A 16,386-nucleotide genomic window follows, 5' to 3' on the forward strand; every position below is an offset into this window, starting at 1 on the left:
GCCCAATGAGGGGTATATATATAATACATTTAAATTATTCTTATGATTTTATGGGGGTTTTTAGTACAACAGATTTATATCCAGAGTAGTCATATCAAAACTTATTACATATCTTGACAGATATGCCAAAAGCATTTGTTGATACTCCCTTTATTCTGCGCTTGCTTTTATTCCTTTGCTATAGCCATCTATTAGTTCACTTTATTAGTTTTTTTTTTTTTTTTTTTGAGACGGAGTCTCGCGCTGTCGCCCAGGCTGGAGTGCAGTGGCGCGATCTCGGCTCACTGCAAGCTCCGCCTCCCGGGTTCACGCCATTCTCCTGCCTCAGCCTCCTGAGTAGCTGGGACTACAGGCGCCCGCCACCGCGCCCGGCTAATTTTTTGTATTTTTAGTAGAGACGGGGTTTCACTGTGGTCTCGATCTCCTGACCTTGTGATCCGCCCGCCTCGGCCTCCCAAAGTGCTGGGATTACAGGCGTGAGCCACCGCGCCCGGCCCACTTTATTAGTTTTTTAAAACAATGATTTCTGCTATTACCTTATTTTATAAAAAAATGTACATGGTTTAATGTAGTTTGCTGGGTGAATAGTCCAATACTATTATGTTAAGACATTCATCAATTTGCATTTGAATATTGTTGAAATATAATTTAACAACATTATTATGCCTATGATTATAACACATAATATCTAGATAATTTTATATTCCTTAGACAGGTTATAATATAATGTTATGTTGTGTTTAAGAGTAGACTCAGAAATCACACCACCTGAGTTACTGTGCCATAGTTTCTTCATCTGCAAAATGGGAGTAATAATAATGCTTATCACTGGACTACCATATGGATGAAATGAATCAATGCCTGGCACATATTAAGTGTTCAATAAACATATGGTAGGCCGGGCCCAGTGGCTCACACCTGTAATGACAGCACTTTGGGAGGTTAAGGCAGGATGATCACTTGAGCTCAGGAGCTTGAAACCAGCCTGGGTAACATAGTGGGACCCTGTCTCTACAAAAAATTAAAAAATTAGCCAAGCGTGGTGGTGCACGTCGGTAGTCCCAGCTACTCGAGAGGCTGAGGCAGGAGGATTGCTTGAGCCAGGGAGGTTGAGGCTGCAGTGAGCCATGATTGCACCACTGCACTCAGAGCAAGACCCTATCTCAAAAAAATATGTGTGCTATTAGTAAAATTTTTCAAAGGAACCTCTCATTTTATTTATAAAATCTTGAATTAATATTTTTCTATTTAATGTAAATGTCTATATCACCTATATAAAAATATTTGGTTGTTTTCTGTACTTTTAACATTTTTGTGGCAAATCACACAATTACCTAAAATATCCTCTGCTTCACTAAGTGTGTCTTATTTTAAATATAGGAAACAAACCATAATTTTACCTACAGTTTCATTTAATAGATATATATTAAATACTTTTTATATGCCAATCAAGTGTTATCAAGATATAGTATCTCTATGTTTCTCTTTATTGTAAGGTCACTTGCAGGTTTATCTCCCATATACTAGATTATATGCTATCTTTCAAAGTTTAAGTGGTGAAAAACTGTGGCCCCTTTTTGTTGAACTAAGTTTCATTCAGCAAGTTATTGTTACTGTTAGCCTTGTGAGAGATGAGTGAAGAATTCTACAGTATACATTGCAAGAAATACCTTTAGTATGATAATATTTTGGGAGAAATGTAAAAATTCCTCATCACATCATTATGAGGAGATAATAACTACCTCAAAATATTTTAAATTGTTCAAAATTTTAAATGTTTACATTATGACTGTCAAGGGTAACATAACATAGAAATTAAAGTTGGGAAAAGGATTTAAAAATATTGTCTTGGCCGGGCGCAGTGGCTTACGCCTGTAATCCCAGCACTTTGGGAGGCCAAGGCAGGTGGATCACGAGGTCAGGAGATCGAGACCATCCTGGCTAACACGGTGAAACCCCATCTCTGCTAAAAATACAAAAAATTAGCTGGGCATGGTCGTGGGTGCCTGTAGTCGCAGCTACTCGGGAGGCTGAGACAGGAGAATGGCATGGACGCAGGAGGCAGAGCTTGCTATGAGCCAAGATAGCGCCACTGCACTCCAGCCTGGGCGACAGAGCAAGACTCCGTCTCAAAAAAAAAATAAAAAATAAAAATAATAAATTGTCCTTACTCCAAGATTGGAATAAAAAATATTCAAATATTGAAAAAGTTTAATACTACTCTTTTTCATAACACACACATTCAGTCACCGTCAGTAGCATCAGATTTTTGTTTTGCATGGATGCTTAGCAGTGAAAGCATTCATACAAATATACACTCTAAAAGAATTGAGAATCTCTTTTTTTTTCTCTGTAATAGTGGATGGGAGTATAATCTCATTTGAACTTGATATATAAGGAGCTATGGATATAGCACAGATCAAATAAAAGTTAGAGATAGTAAAACTCAGAGGAGCTTGATCATGAGCAGGAGAAGGGATACAATGATTAAAGCATTTAGCAAAAGATAGTTTTAGCTTAGTTGGGATAACTCGTATCTAACATAATAGTTTAGATAATTCTTCTATCTTGTTTTTCCATCCAGCGTTAGAGAAAGGAGGATTTTATGGATTTTATTCCATTTTCCAGGTGAAAAATGACCTGGAAGTATATATATATATTTTTTTATATATAGCATGTACCCCAAGCCAGATATTTGAAAGTCAAATTGACCTATTTCATTTGTAAACTCTTGAATGCACAAAATAATTGTTATAAGATGCTGACGAGCTTGCGGAGAAGACAGGAATACTTGTACACTGTTGGTGGGAGTATAAATTAGTTCAGCCATTGTGGAAAGCATTGTGACAATTCCTCAAAGAGCCAAAAGCAGAACTACCATTCCACCCAGCAATCCCATTACTGGGTATATACTCAGAGGAATATAAATATTTCTACCATAAAGACACATGCACGTGAATGTTCATTGCAGCACTATTCATGATAGCAAAGACATGAATCGACCTAAATGCATATCAATGACAGATTGGATAAAGAAAATGTGGTACATATACACCATGGAATACTATGCAGCCATAAAAAGAATGAGATTATGTCTTTTGCAGGAATGTGGATGGAGCTAGAGGCTATTATCCTTTGCAAATAAATGTAGGAACAGAAAACCAAATACCACATGTTCTCACTTATATGTGAGAACTGAATGATGAGAACTCAATGCACACAAAGAAAGGAACAGCAGACACTGGGGTCTACTTGAGGGGGGTGGATGAGATGAGGGAGAGGAGCAGAAAAAATAACTATTGGGTACCAGGATTAGTGCCTGGGTGATGAAATAATCTGTACAACAAACCCCTGTGACACACATTTACCTGTATAACAAACCTTCATGTATACCCCTGAACCTAAAAGTTAAAAATAATTAAATAAAAGATCATTGTTATATAATTAGAGAAAATCAAGTTTGATAAGAGATTTGTTGGAGGAAAATTGAATCAGTAAACATCCCTATATTTTACATCTGAACATTACGAATAATAGAAAATGGTGAATTACAAAAGTGGACTACATTTATTTTATATGTACCAGAAAATAAGTTATAAAACACATTCCACTTTGAGAATTAAAGAATTTTCCATTCTCATTTTAATATGAAAAACACTTTTTAGAAGTTCTATGCATATTTTAATTAGTAGTATTCTAAGTGTTCAAAATATATCTTCAATTTATGGAATACAACAGGTAAGCATCAAATTCTTATCTCTAAAATATCAAATTTAAGGAATTAAAGGAACAGATTTATTAGTACAGATATTTAAGCCATAGTTATAGAGTATCACTACCTTCACACCTTTGTATATAATAACCTAACCAAGAGTCTTGCCACTTTAGGATGAAAAAGCAGAAGGATTCATCAGTCTGCCTGAATTTAAAATTGATAGAGCCAGTGAATGCCGCAAAAAATAGTAAGTTGATTTTATTTGGGAAGAGGGAACGATAGCTTTTTTTTTTTTTTTTTTTAATTTCCAGCTTTTAAATTATAGGTTGCTCATTTAATGTTTTCACATTGAGGTAATAAGAAAGCAGTTTTGTGGGCAGAAAAGTTGAACTTTTTACTGATTTCTGTCACCATGATAGAAGCATTATATATGTGAACTCGGGTTAGATGTTGAGGTAATTGTGCCCATCAGAATTATTTGTTTCAAACTTATTTCCCAATTGTAATAAATGTGCTTTGTTTACTTTTGCAGTGCATTCAAAGCCTGTCATCCTAAAATCAAAAGCTTTTATTTTGCCGCTGAACATCTTGATGATATGAACAGGTAAATTATTTCAGAATATGTAGAAGGTCAGTGAGTCCTAGAATTCTAAATTTTCTACAGTAATGCTTACAGAATAATGTCACTGAAGTTTTTAGATCGATCATTTTAAAATAAAATAGACCCAGACTAGCTCCATGCAGCCATATCTAATTTTAAAGAACATCGTTTAAAAAGTCAAAATAAACTTGTTAAATATTTTTGTCAAGTTTACCAAAAAGGTAATAGAGACCATATACAGACCCCAAAAATCTACCACCAAAAAAGGGGATTTTTTTTCAGTTCATTTCAAAAATATGTCTTAAAATTTACTCCCAGATGGAGGAAAAAGAGATATCTACCAAAAAAGCTGACTTTTTCAAGTACTGAGTATTTTCGACAGAATATTCATCTCAATAATTCAGGCCTAAGAAAAATTAGTATTTCTTGCTGTCACTTTTCATCTTTCACCTGACAGGGCCATACAACCAACAAATCAGATGACTCAATGGTTATTCGGTGGCTCAGGGAAAACCTATATGTATATATTTTTTTCTTTTCTCATCACCTACCACATTCTGCTTCATGTTAATACTTTGGCTTTTATGAATTTTGTGCTTTCTTCCTTTCTCTTTCCTTTCCCCTCTTCCTTTTCTAGAATTATAGAAATTGAGTTAAAGATTAAAAATTTTTCCCCTTTCTATAACTTACTAGCCAGTACATATTACAAATATAACCTGCCTTCAGTTAGGGAGAGGCAGCATAGCATCATGGTCAGGAGCATGGACTTTGCAACCAGACTCTCTAAATCCCAGCTCTACCACTTACTAGCTGTACAACCTTGGACAAAGAACACGACCTCTTCATTCCAATATAGTATTGTCCAATCTATACAAGAGGTAGGTGGGGATAATAATCAGCCCAATCTCAGCTCTATACTGATTAGCTGTGAGACCTTGGGCAAGAAACTAAACCTCTCTATGCTGAGGTATTGGCCCTTTAATAAAGTGAAAATAATAATGACACCTATCAGTAAGACTTTTATAAGGAGTAAATAAGCATACATAAAGGACTTATAACAGTGCCTGCTAAATTATAAGTGCTATATAAATGTTTACTATTAATATATATTCCTTTTATATACTTTGGGTTCTTACTCCATTTACCTTTCTCTAAAACAATTGTACCCAGGCATTTTTAAGCACAAAACTGTGTAGCTGCATAAATTTCTTGAACGTACTAAATGAACACTTAATGTCTTTTTATAAATAATCTTGTTCTTTGACATTTGGGAATACAAGCATGTCTTTTTTTCAAAGCAAGGATATGAATACAAGGAAATGGCAAATAAAGGTGGTGTTGAGAACACTTGATTAAAACTTTTATTACTAATAAAGGAATTGAGCCTTTCATATAGTTTCCATAATCTTCTCTTAATTCATATAACTTATCCTTGAAATTTCACACTAAGCTATAAAATTTTAAGTTTTTTCTCCTTATTCTCAAAATGAAAATATTTATTCACATTCACATGGAGAGAGAGAGGTGTGATGCTCCATTTTCTGTTGTAATTATTTTATAATTCCACTGTTCTAGTACTTACTATCCATTTTACCATATGTTAAGCTCAATACCCTTGGGATAAATGTGAAGAATTTTCATCATGACCACACTGAAATTAAGTGGCATACGTGAGCGTATCCTATCTTATGCACTAGAACCCAGCCAACTCCAAGAATTAATACAATGTAATCATTCATGATACATGCTAATTGGGATCTTTTTAAGCTTAGAAGTTGCCTGTTTAAAAGTACATTTTATGAACTATAAAATCCTTTTAGCAATAGCTTCAAAAGGATGCTGATGTCACTGCTCTTTCCTAATATTTTGTGGCTGTATCTGGTTCGGGATATCGCAGAAACTAAACCAAATTTATGCGGTTCATTTTGTTGGTTTTCTAAGCAATAGGTCAAAGAAAAAAAGTGAAACATAAAAAAGGCCATCTCCACATTACACACTTAAAAGTGCTGTTTTATGTAAAGGCTGCCATGGCACACTACAACTTTAAGAATTTAATTGTCCCAAAATACTAAATGTTATTTTAATTTAATTAAAATTGATTTTTATTGTTTTCTTTGAATTTTGCTTTCTAAAAAGTAACCCTATTCCTAATGTCTACTTTCAATGGGAAAATTTTTAATTACTTGTTAATAGAAGGGGAAAAGAGTTGGTGCTAAAAATATTCACAGAGAATTAATGACGGGGAGGAACACCCACCTACAGCTTTGTCAAGTCACCTGATTGTTACATAACAGCAAGATGATCTGAGTGTTGGTTTGTTCTTTATGTAATCTTTTAGAAGCATGTATCTAAGTCTTCAAGAGATGATATATTTATAAAAATAATTATTATAAATACATAATTTATGTGATTATTTCATTTTTTAATATCATACCTACTTCTTATGAAAATACACCATGTTTCAGAGAAATATATTTTTCTGTTCCTCATTTAAAAAAAACAAATGTAATGCTGGTGGTGACAGGACCTAGTAATTGGTGTTAAAAAGTTATCCTTATTGGCCAGGCGCAGTAGCTCAAGCCTGTAATCCCAGCACTTTGGGAGGCTGAGACAGGCGGATCACGAGGTCAGGAGATCGAGACCATCCTGACTAACACGGTGAAACCCCATCTGTACTAAAAAATACAAAAAACTAGCCGGGCGAGGTGGCGGGCGCCTGTAGTCCCAGCTAGTCGGGAGGCTGAGGCAGGAGAATGGCGTGAACCCGGGAGGCGGAGCTTGCAGTGAGCCGAGATCTGGTCACTGCACTCCAGCCTGGGCGACAGAGGGAGACTCCGTCTCAAAAAAAAAAAAAAAAAGTTATCCTTACATTTAATTTTCTTCTGTAAAATCATACACATATATATACACAATAAATATGTATATATGTATGTGTATACATACACATACACATAGAATATTAAAATATCACCTTCTATTTTGAGAAGCAGGAAGTTTGATTGTGAGGTAATTTGCAAAAACACTTTTAGGCACCCCACTACTATTCATCCGTTTCATCAGAAATAAGCACTGAAACATTAAAAACTGATTTTTTTCTGGTCTGTGTAAAATCTATGGGGATAAAACAAAACATCATATTACTCAAGTATTCTGAAGACTTATTTACTGAATTTGTTTGGCCTATATATTCCTTACCATGTCAGTACATATGTTCTTGTAATTGTGATGACCCACCAATTCCTATTTGATAATTATTATTTATACATTTCTCCCATGGTTCTTTCTCTTATTTCCCTCTAAACACATTATTCTTTGTCAGTTGTGAATATCTCCTTTGCATGTTTACTATAGGTTCAATATCCCCTTACCTATATTTTCCTATTTTAAAGCATTGGTGATATGTTAAGGTACTGACTGAATTTAGACCTGCTATTAAATAACTTCCTCATAAATATATTGAATAGATTCTAAATTCAATATTGTGTCTCTGACCTTCTTACCTAAAATAGCCTTCCCTCATCCACAGCATCTTTTGACATTCTAATTTTCTAACTTGCTTGCTTGTCTGTTTTTAAATAGCATTTGCTACTGTTTCACATATTTTTATTTGTATCCCTGTTTATTGTTTTTCTCCCTCACTAAGATATGGAAATCATGAAGGCAGGCACTTTGTTTTATCTCTGTATCCCAGGTACCTGGCACATATAGGCTCTTAATAAATATTGCTTGAATCAGTTGATGCATATGTGTCTGCTTTCATAATAACCTAAAATACCAAATCGTAACTGTAACAAGCAAATCAGTAAGTATCTTCGAGTTGAAGCCTAAAGGATAAGTTTATCCAAGATAGCACCAACAATTGTGTTGTATTTAGCCTCTTGTGGCTCTTATACAGTGGCCTGAGTATATCCACACACTTTCTAAGCAGTTTATCTTCAGTGAACAAAATTTTTCTTCTTTCAATTGTGTTATGAAACTTAGTAAATCTAGAGTTAATTGAAGGCAGAAATTATGTCTTATTTATTTCTGTATCCCTAAAACATAGCTTATTGTTCAGCACATAGCAGACACTTAATAAATGCTGTTGAAGGGAAAAATTGAGCAAGCCCCTTTTTTGTTTCCTGATTTATTTCATAAGGACCTCATTGTTCTTTACATTTCTGATAAAATGAAATTTCAGTGCTTTTTGTTTGTTTGTTTTGTATGTGTGTATGTGTGATGGAGTCTTGCTCTGTCACCCAGGCTGAAGTGCAATGGCACGATCTCAGCTCACTGCAACCTCCACCTCCCAGGTTCAAGCAATTCTCCTGCCTCAGCCTCCCAAATAGCTGGGATTACAGGTGCATGCCACGATGCCTGGCTAATTTTTTGTATTTAGTAGAGACAGGGTTTCACCATGTTGGTGAGGCTGGTCTCGAACTCCTGACCTCAGGTGATCCACCTACCTCGGCCTCCCAAAGTGCTGAGATTATAGGCGTGAGCCACTGCGCCTGGCCTTCAGTGATATTTTTTAAAGTACTAAATACAAGGCAGTGGATTACAATTCAATGATAAATTTTTCTTTAGTGGTATTATCATTTTCACCCAAAAGCACCAGGCCAGTCTTTCCCAAGAGTGGTAAGATATGCCTTGTAGTACAAATTTAACCCCTTTTTCACTGCAAATCAACTTAGACTGAATTTTAACTCTGAACTTTTAGTAATGATTAGAGTCATTTTTAAAACATTGTCATGAAGTTTACTTCTTGATTTGTAGTTTATAATTTTCTGGATGCGTGTGTGTCTATATATATATATATCGTGCTACTGAATTCATTTGATAATCTTTATTTTATTCCAGTTCTACTCCGGTCCTTTCTTCACTTCCCAAATGTGCCTGAGGTGATAATTACATTGTAGGTTTTGCTCAAATAAAATTAGGTTTTAATTGACCTATTCTTACAATTAAAGCTTAAATTTCCATAGATGTGATTTTGTCTGTTAGAGATACGACTTTCCCCACTTTTCAAGATATTCTAAGTATCTGATGCACAGTTAACACCATTTGGCATAAATGATGAAATATGAGTCACTTCAAAGAATGTGATCTTCCACTTGACAGGGAAGATAAAGGTCTTAGGAGAAAAAGTTCTCAAAGACAAATTTTTATTAAAAATATATCTAGATCAGATTATTCCACAGCTTAATGACATTAACCATACTAGTGATTCTGGACATATTCAAGATAGCTTGAAATGCAGGTTTTTCCTCAATTTCTGATTTGGGAAAGTGTATGGGTTATGGCTCAGGATTGACCAAAGGGAAATTTTCATGTTGTTTAAAGACTTGTGATTAGATAATCTGATAGTGTAAATAGTTGAAATAATGAGCATAAGGAGAGCCCTGATGGGACAAAAGAAAGATGTTAAAACTGCTTTGCTTTAGGTAGTCCCTACATTGGCAATAGCAGCACTATAGAAAGAGCAAAGAGCTGAGATTTATTTTTAAATTACTCTTGCTCATGAAAATACATTTTCAAGATCTAAACAGATGTTAAAAATTGTGTAAGTTCATTGTGTCTTTGGAAAACCCCATTCCCTTGTATTTAGAGACAAGTGTCTGAAGTACTCCCAAGATGTGTTTCCTGTTAGATTGTTAAATAAGCTTAATCAAAACTATGATTTCATAATAAAACTATTATTTTGACAAGCAAGGTTCATAACTTTTTTCTCTCATCAGGATAAATTGAACCTGATAATGTTTAAATATCTCTAAAGGAGCATTTGTTCTGAAGAAACAGAACAGCAGGAATATTTGGAGTACTTCTACATTTGGAACAATAGAATTAATATGGCTTTGGTCATCTCCAAACCCTTTATGTTACAGATATTAACAGCTTTGCCCAAGACTTTTCTATTGAAGTAACATCTTTGGTGTGGGAGCAATTTGTACTATAGCAAATTGTATCTCATTAAAGATTCTATGTATCAATAGTAGCAAAGAACACATCTTATATGTAGGATTATTCCATATATTCTTAGACATTTTTAAATAAATGTTTCTAGGAAGTAAAATATAAGAAATTAGGTTACAATGTTATTTATTTTAATATTTGTTTTTTCAGGTGGCTTAACAGAATTAATATGCTGACGGCAGGATATGCAGAAAGAGAGAGGATTAAGCAGGAACAAGGTAAAGGAATACTTTTTAAAAATAATTATGTTATACTTTTTTTCCTGCAGTTATCCTATACAGAAATTCATTGCTATCACTTGAGAGAAAATACATATGTCAATTTTTGTTTATTTCTCTTCTAGGCACTTAAGTGAGGTTTAACAACTTGTATAGATAGGAACTGAATGCTCAAATTTTTTGGAGCAGCTAATGTGGAGTTCTCTCCTATTTGTTACCCCCTCCTCCCGTCTTGTTCCTATGAAGAAACAAAATCTTAAAAATGGAAAAAGTCTATAATAGGTCTTATGATTGAACCAAGTCCAGATCCTTAGCAGTGAGCAATTTTTACTATTTAGCAGTTTTATAGACATTTAAGTGGCCTTTTACGCAAATAAATGAGATGAATGATCTTTTCTTTCATAAATTTTCTCATTTGGTTATGTTCTTCAGCTCTGTTACTAACTCTGTGATCCTATGCAATTTGCCTTGGTACTGACCTCAGATTTATGAAACACAGTGTTATGGTGCAGAATTGAAATCTTAAGAACAAAAGCTGTGGTCATTGTTCTTAGGTGGCTTCACATTTCCCAAAGGGTGTTTATTGTACATCCCTTGGAAACATAAATAGGTTTTTGAAATTATCTGTTAAAAGAATCCATAGACTGACACACTTATAAACACAAACCTATTCATAGTTGTGTCTTCAGTGGGCATAGCCAGTTTATTGATGTGGAGATTCTAAAAGCCTTCTGTTTCCTTTTAGACTTAGAGTAAAATCTCAACCAGGTGTTTATTTTTTTTTATTTTTTTATTTTTTTTTGAAATGCGGTCTCGCTCCAATGCCCAGGCTGAAGTGCAGTAGTGTGATCTTGATCTTGGCTCACTGCGGCCTCGACCTCCCAGGCTCAACGATCCTTTCACCTCAGACTCCTAAGTAGCTGGGACCACAGGCATGCACCACCACAACTGGCTAATTTTTGTTTTTGTTTTTGCTTGTTGATTTTTGTAGAGATGGAATTTTGCCATGTTGCCCATGCTGGTCCCGAACCCCTGGGCTCAAGCGATTCGCCCATCTTCCAAAGTGCTGGGATTACAGGCATGAGCCATTGTGCCCGGCCTTCAGCCAACTCTTTTTTAAAAAAACATCTGAAAACTAAAGATTTTAAAGATGTAAAAAAGACAGCCAGATGCCAAAACCAGTATGTCAGCAAATGTGTAAGCACAGATTAGTAAATTTTTTCTGTAAATAACCTAATAATATTTTGGGCTTTGCAGGCCATGTAGTAGAGACTATATATTGCATAGGCCTAAATTTATGGTAAGAGTACTGAAAAGAAATTAGTCTTCCTTTACAAATTTCTTTAAAAGGAATAAAACAGTTCTCTAAAAGTGTTTATAGATATTTTTCTGATTTGTTAAAGACATTGTGTGGGCAATGTACTGATAGGAAAATGAATCTTTGACTCAATTTGCATAAATATAAGGGAGCTTGGTTCTTAGGCTTAACTTCTGTATTTTATTACTTGGCATTACTATGAACCTGAGCTTCATCTTGATTTTAGTGAATTTCCTTTGTACTTGGTATTATATAGCCAAATTTTATTATGGATGAAATAACTGGTAAGTTATATAGTTATATTGGACATGCAGGTTCCAAAAAGTATTTAGTCTGTGGATTCATGATGTATTGGTCTATCATGTGAGTAGAAAATCATAGGCAGAAGCTAGTAGTTACAATTTAATGCAACAAGAATCTTGCTAATGCAATACATCCAGAATCTCTGAAATAATTTTGATTTCCACATAGAGTGCGTGTTCCTCAGTCACTTTAGCATAGGTCAGAAACATATTAGACTTCTTACCTCCTGAATGATTAGGTTGCATGGTATTCCACGTAGAAAACTACTAGATGCACTTATCTACTTCACACTTCTGTAGAGTTATTTGAGTAGAGTTATATCTTCTGAGTACCATTCTAAGTAATGAAGATAAGCTTAATACAAAATATAGCTGTTTGAGGACTGGGAATATTTCTCCAAGATGCAAGGACATAGCTGCCAGATACTGTTTCCATCTAAATAGCCAGTACAGCTTAGAAGTGACTCTTTCATTGACTTAAATAAAAATTTAGTGAATTGCTATCTTTGATTACAGAAGTATAAAAGATGTGGGGTTCTCTTTCAACATCCATTGTTGTACTTAGAGAAAACAGAATTACACTAAATTCAGCCACCAAGATAATAATTTGGCTAATTGTCTACTGATCATTTTTGTATTTTTTCCAGCTTCAAGAAAGACATTCATGACATTATTTTCAGTCACACATAAGGTCTTTTTAAAGCCTTAATCACACACAAAAATGAATGAAATATATTGTATTTCTTTGACAGTTCTAAATGAAAAAGTCTTTTTTTTTCAAATCATCCTTTTGTGTCAACATGAGAAAATAAAGTAGAAGTTTTCCTCTTCTAGTGATGGCACTGCTTTTTCATGAGTGCTTATAAAATTGTGTATCATTGAAAGAGACATTAAAAGTATCCATTTAATTTGTGCTATATAGACAGCTAAGAAAAATAAATTAATTTGCTATTAGAATAAAAATCAGACTAGTTTTCATCCTCTAAGCAACAGTGTGTCTCTAATTTTCCACACAAACCCAAAAGAGCCTAACTAAAATTTCTATGTAGCCTCTTCTCTGACGTTGCTTTCTCAAAGACATACAGCTTAGTGTAAGAAAAAAAAAAACTAATTTGCAAAGTAGTATTTCAGCCTTTTCTTAGGCAACCCAAGAAAACTTTGGATTGATGATGCTTTTCAATAAACCAAGAATTCCATCAAATAGTGGGACTAAAATTCTTCCTAATTTAACGAGAAGGAAAAAGTAGAGAAGGAGCCTTCCAAAATCTGTCACTTGTAGTGACAGCTATGGAACCTTTGATAAAATCGTGATCATCTCCTTAGTGTGCTAATAAGGACCACTTGAGTTATTAACGCCTTGAAGGTATCAGTGCAAACATCAAGGAGGTACTCTGCACAGGTGCCACAGTTCCTAAAAATAGTAGGAAGAATACCGGCAGGGTGATCTTTCCTTGGCAGGGGCGGGTTTGTTTATTCCATTTACCTACAGAGTGATTTCCCAGTAGTATTTCAAACTCTCACAAAACTACCCAACCCAGGCCCCAGGACTCCAGATTTTACTTTTCATTGCTGGGCCTTGCTACAAGAAAAACTTTAGGTCTAAGAAGAAGAACACCAGGCATTTATCGCTTATGTGATCTGGGTCACACTGTCCTGTCATGCTACTACAAATACACCCAAGAAGATAAGCAATTCTAATATTTATTGAGTGTTATCAAGATGCAAGGCACTTGAATATATATTACCTTATTTAGTGCCCCCACACACACAACTCTGAAAAGCAGTTATTATTAGACCCCTTTTACAGATAACAAAACAGACTCAGAGAGGTTAACCACCACAAGAACACCAAGATGGTAAGTGGTCTAGCTAAGAGTCAAAGCTACACCTGTCTGACTATATAGTTCATGTGTTTTTCCACCATCATTTGCTGGGTCCATTTCTGGGCAACTGTGCCAATTCATATTTGAGGGAACACTTGGTATACTGGCTATCACTGGCATGAACCAATGGAAAAAAATAGATATCAAATTAAGATTAACTAGCCTTTGCTTATCTTTTACTCAAAGGGAATAACTAAAGCAGAAATAGAATTTTCAGAGTCTTTGTATTTTGAGGCCTGAATATAATTGAGAATGTATTTTATTTCCAACTTCCTTTGCTGAAGAATTTATGTTCACAGTAGCCAGAGGTATATAGCAGGAGGAGATAGGGGGATAAAATGTTCATCAATATACACATCAAACTCTTCTGCTATACTTTACAAGAGTCCCAGCAACTTAGTCTCCAGAACTTTAGGGTAAGGCAGTTTCTTAGTTCAAATCCCAGATCTATTACTTTCTATTTGATATATAGTAATTTCTTAATGTATATTTGCTGTGATTATCATTAATATTAATCAGCACTGCAGGGAAACCGTATAAAAATATTACAGTATGGGAATTCATGGGTGGAGAGGCGTTCCTGTAAATACACATGCCATGATTGTTCACCTAAGTGTGAATATTAGTTAAGCCTTGTGATGATTCTTTTGTGATTTAAATTTTCATAAGAATAAGGAGACTTTTGTTATAATACGTTTTTTCTTATCATCTGAAACTGATGGATAATACTTCAGGTTTTTTTTCTTGTAAATCATATAAAGAATAAAACCAGCAGTTACAGGGTGGATGGGATATTACTGGAACAGATTCCAATTATTGGCCTCCTTTTGCTGCATTTGACTTACTCTAGTAATTTGAATTTATCTCTCAGAGTTCTTTCCCCTCCCTCTTGCCTGAGGTCTGCCAAGTCACTTTGTCTAGCTGCGTACATTCGCTACCCTTTTAAGTAGTTCTGGAAGTTTAGAACTTGCAGCCCACATCAGCAGATTTGCCCTTTTGCATTTGGCAAGAATCAGAATGTGCCATGTGTTTCCAAGGAGAGGTAGGAGTATGGTGTTATAGAGATTCATGTCAGCATGAGTCTGGAAACAGTGATTGTTAGATAATCAGTGAACTGAAGCCAGAGAAGAGAATTGAGAGCATTATTTTTAGAGCTGTTTATATCTGTAGAGATCTACAGCAATGTATGTATTGCTTTTCTTTGAGTACCTTTAAGATAAAATTATATACCTTTAAGAGGCATCATGTGGTATCATTCATTAATTGAAGCTTCAGAATAATTGGATCTGAAATCTAAGGTACCCTAAACCTGATTGGGCTCATGCAGTACGTTTTTCTTAACTTTCTAAAATTATGGCTGCATGTAACTGCTTGCTTTAAAAGGAAGTTAGAATTAGGTGATTGTACACTTACTTTCTCCTCAAAACTCAACTGAAAATAAAAGTTGGTAGGCCAAGGGTAAGGTAGTGCTGGGGAACATGATGTCGGAACCGAATTTAAATTTCCTTTTTTTAAAGGGTAGTTTATGTTTGTGAAAATATGACTAGAAGCATTTAGTAGAATGTTGACATATCCATGTCTGTGAATTTTCAGATTACTGGAGTGAGAGTGACAAGGAAGAAGCAGATACTCCATCAACACCAAAACAGGATAGCCCTCCACCCCCATATGATACATACCCACGACCTCCCTCGGTAAGTTAGCAACAAGAACATTACTTATCACCAGATTCTTTGACCTGAAACATCCTTTTGTATGTTAAAAACATATGCAGTAGATTGCATATCAAACTTCAGGTTTCTCAGGGGAAAAGAAAACTGGGAGTCTAAAATCAATAAGCTAATTTTTTTAAGTATACAAAGAATATTTAACCAGGAAAAACAGTCACTACAGATTCCAGGCAGAATAAGTATGTCACCACTTTTATTAACAAAATATACTGTTTGTGTTAAGGTAGGCTTTGTGGAGATAATCAACAACAAATAAGTTTTCTTAGAAAAAGATATATAAAATGACCTTATTTATTCCACACTAATAAAGTTTATTCCTATGTCCTTTAGAATGAACTCATAAAAATTAATATTATAACTATATTGAAGATATTTTTGCATGTAGCTTTCTCAGCAGCCATGGGACCTGGTTTAATGTATATGTTCGTATGGCGTGTCAGACAATTCTCTGTAAATTACTCTGTGTATAGACTATACTTTGATCTTTTAATAGGATAAACAGCTGGTTTACTTGGGACTATCCCACTTTATGTCCCTTTCCCATCAGAATTACCAAGAGTGTCTCAGTAGTGTTCCAGTTTAGACAATAATATTCCATGGTCAGGCCAGGCATGGTAGCTCATGCCTCTAATCCCAGCACTTTGGGAGGCCAAGGCGGGTGGATCAC

The 16,386-nt window shown here is 34.9% G+C and overlaps 1 protein-coding gene across 5 annotated transcripts in view; it reads left to right on the forward strand.

Moving 5' to 3' along the window:
• CNKSR2 (connector enhancer of kinase suppressor of Ras 2) overlaps positions 1 to 16,386 on the forward strand; it is a 301,612-nt gene that overhangs the window by 240,779 nt on the left and 44,447 nt on the right. For all 5 annotated transcript variants that reach the window (XM_025373440.1, XM_025373441.1, XM_025373442.1 and 2 more), the window contains 4 exons: positions 3,889 to 3,962; positions 4,248 to 4,319; positions 10,419 to 10,486; positions 15,583 to 15,683. In XM_025373440.1, the coding sequence (XP_025229225.1) occupies positions 3,889 to 3,962; positions 4,248 to 4,319; positions 10,419 to 10,486; positions 15,583 to 15,683 (315 nt within the window). The remainder of the gene's footprint in view (positions 1 to 3,888; positions 3,963 to 4,247; positions 4,320 to 10,418; positions 10,487 to 15,582; positions 15,684 to 16,386) is intronic.

Source organism: Theropithecus gelada, chromosome X (assembly GCF_003255815.1).
Source record: "Theropithecus gelada isolate Dixy chromosome X, Tgel_1.0, whole genome shotgun sequence".
NCBI lineage: Eukaryota > Metazoa > Chordata > Mammalia > Primates > Cercopithecidae > Theropithecus > Theropithecus gelada.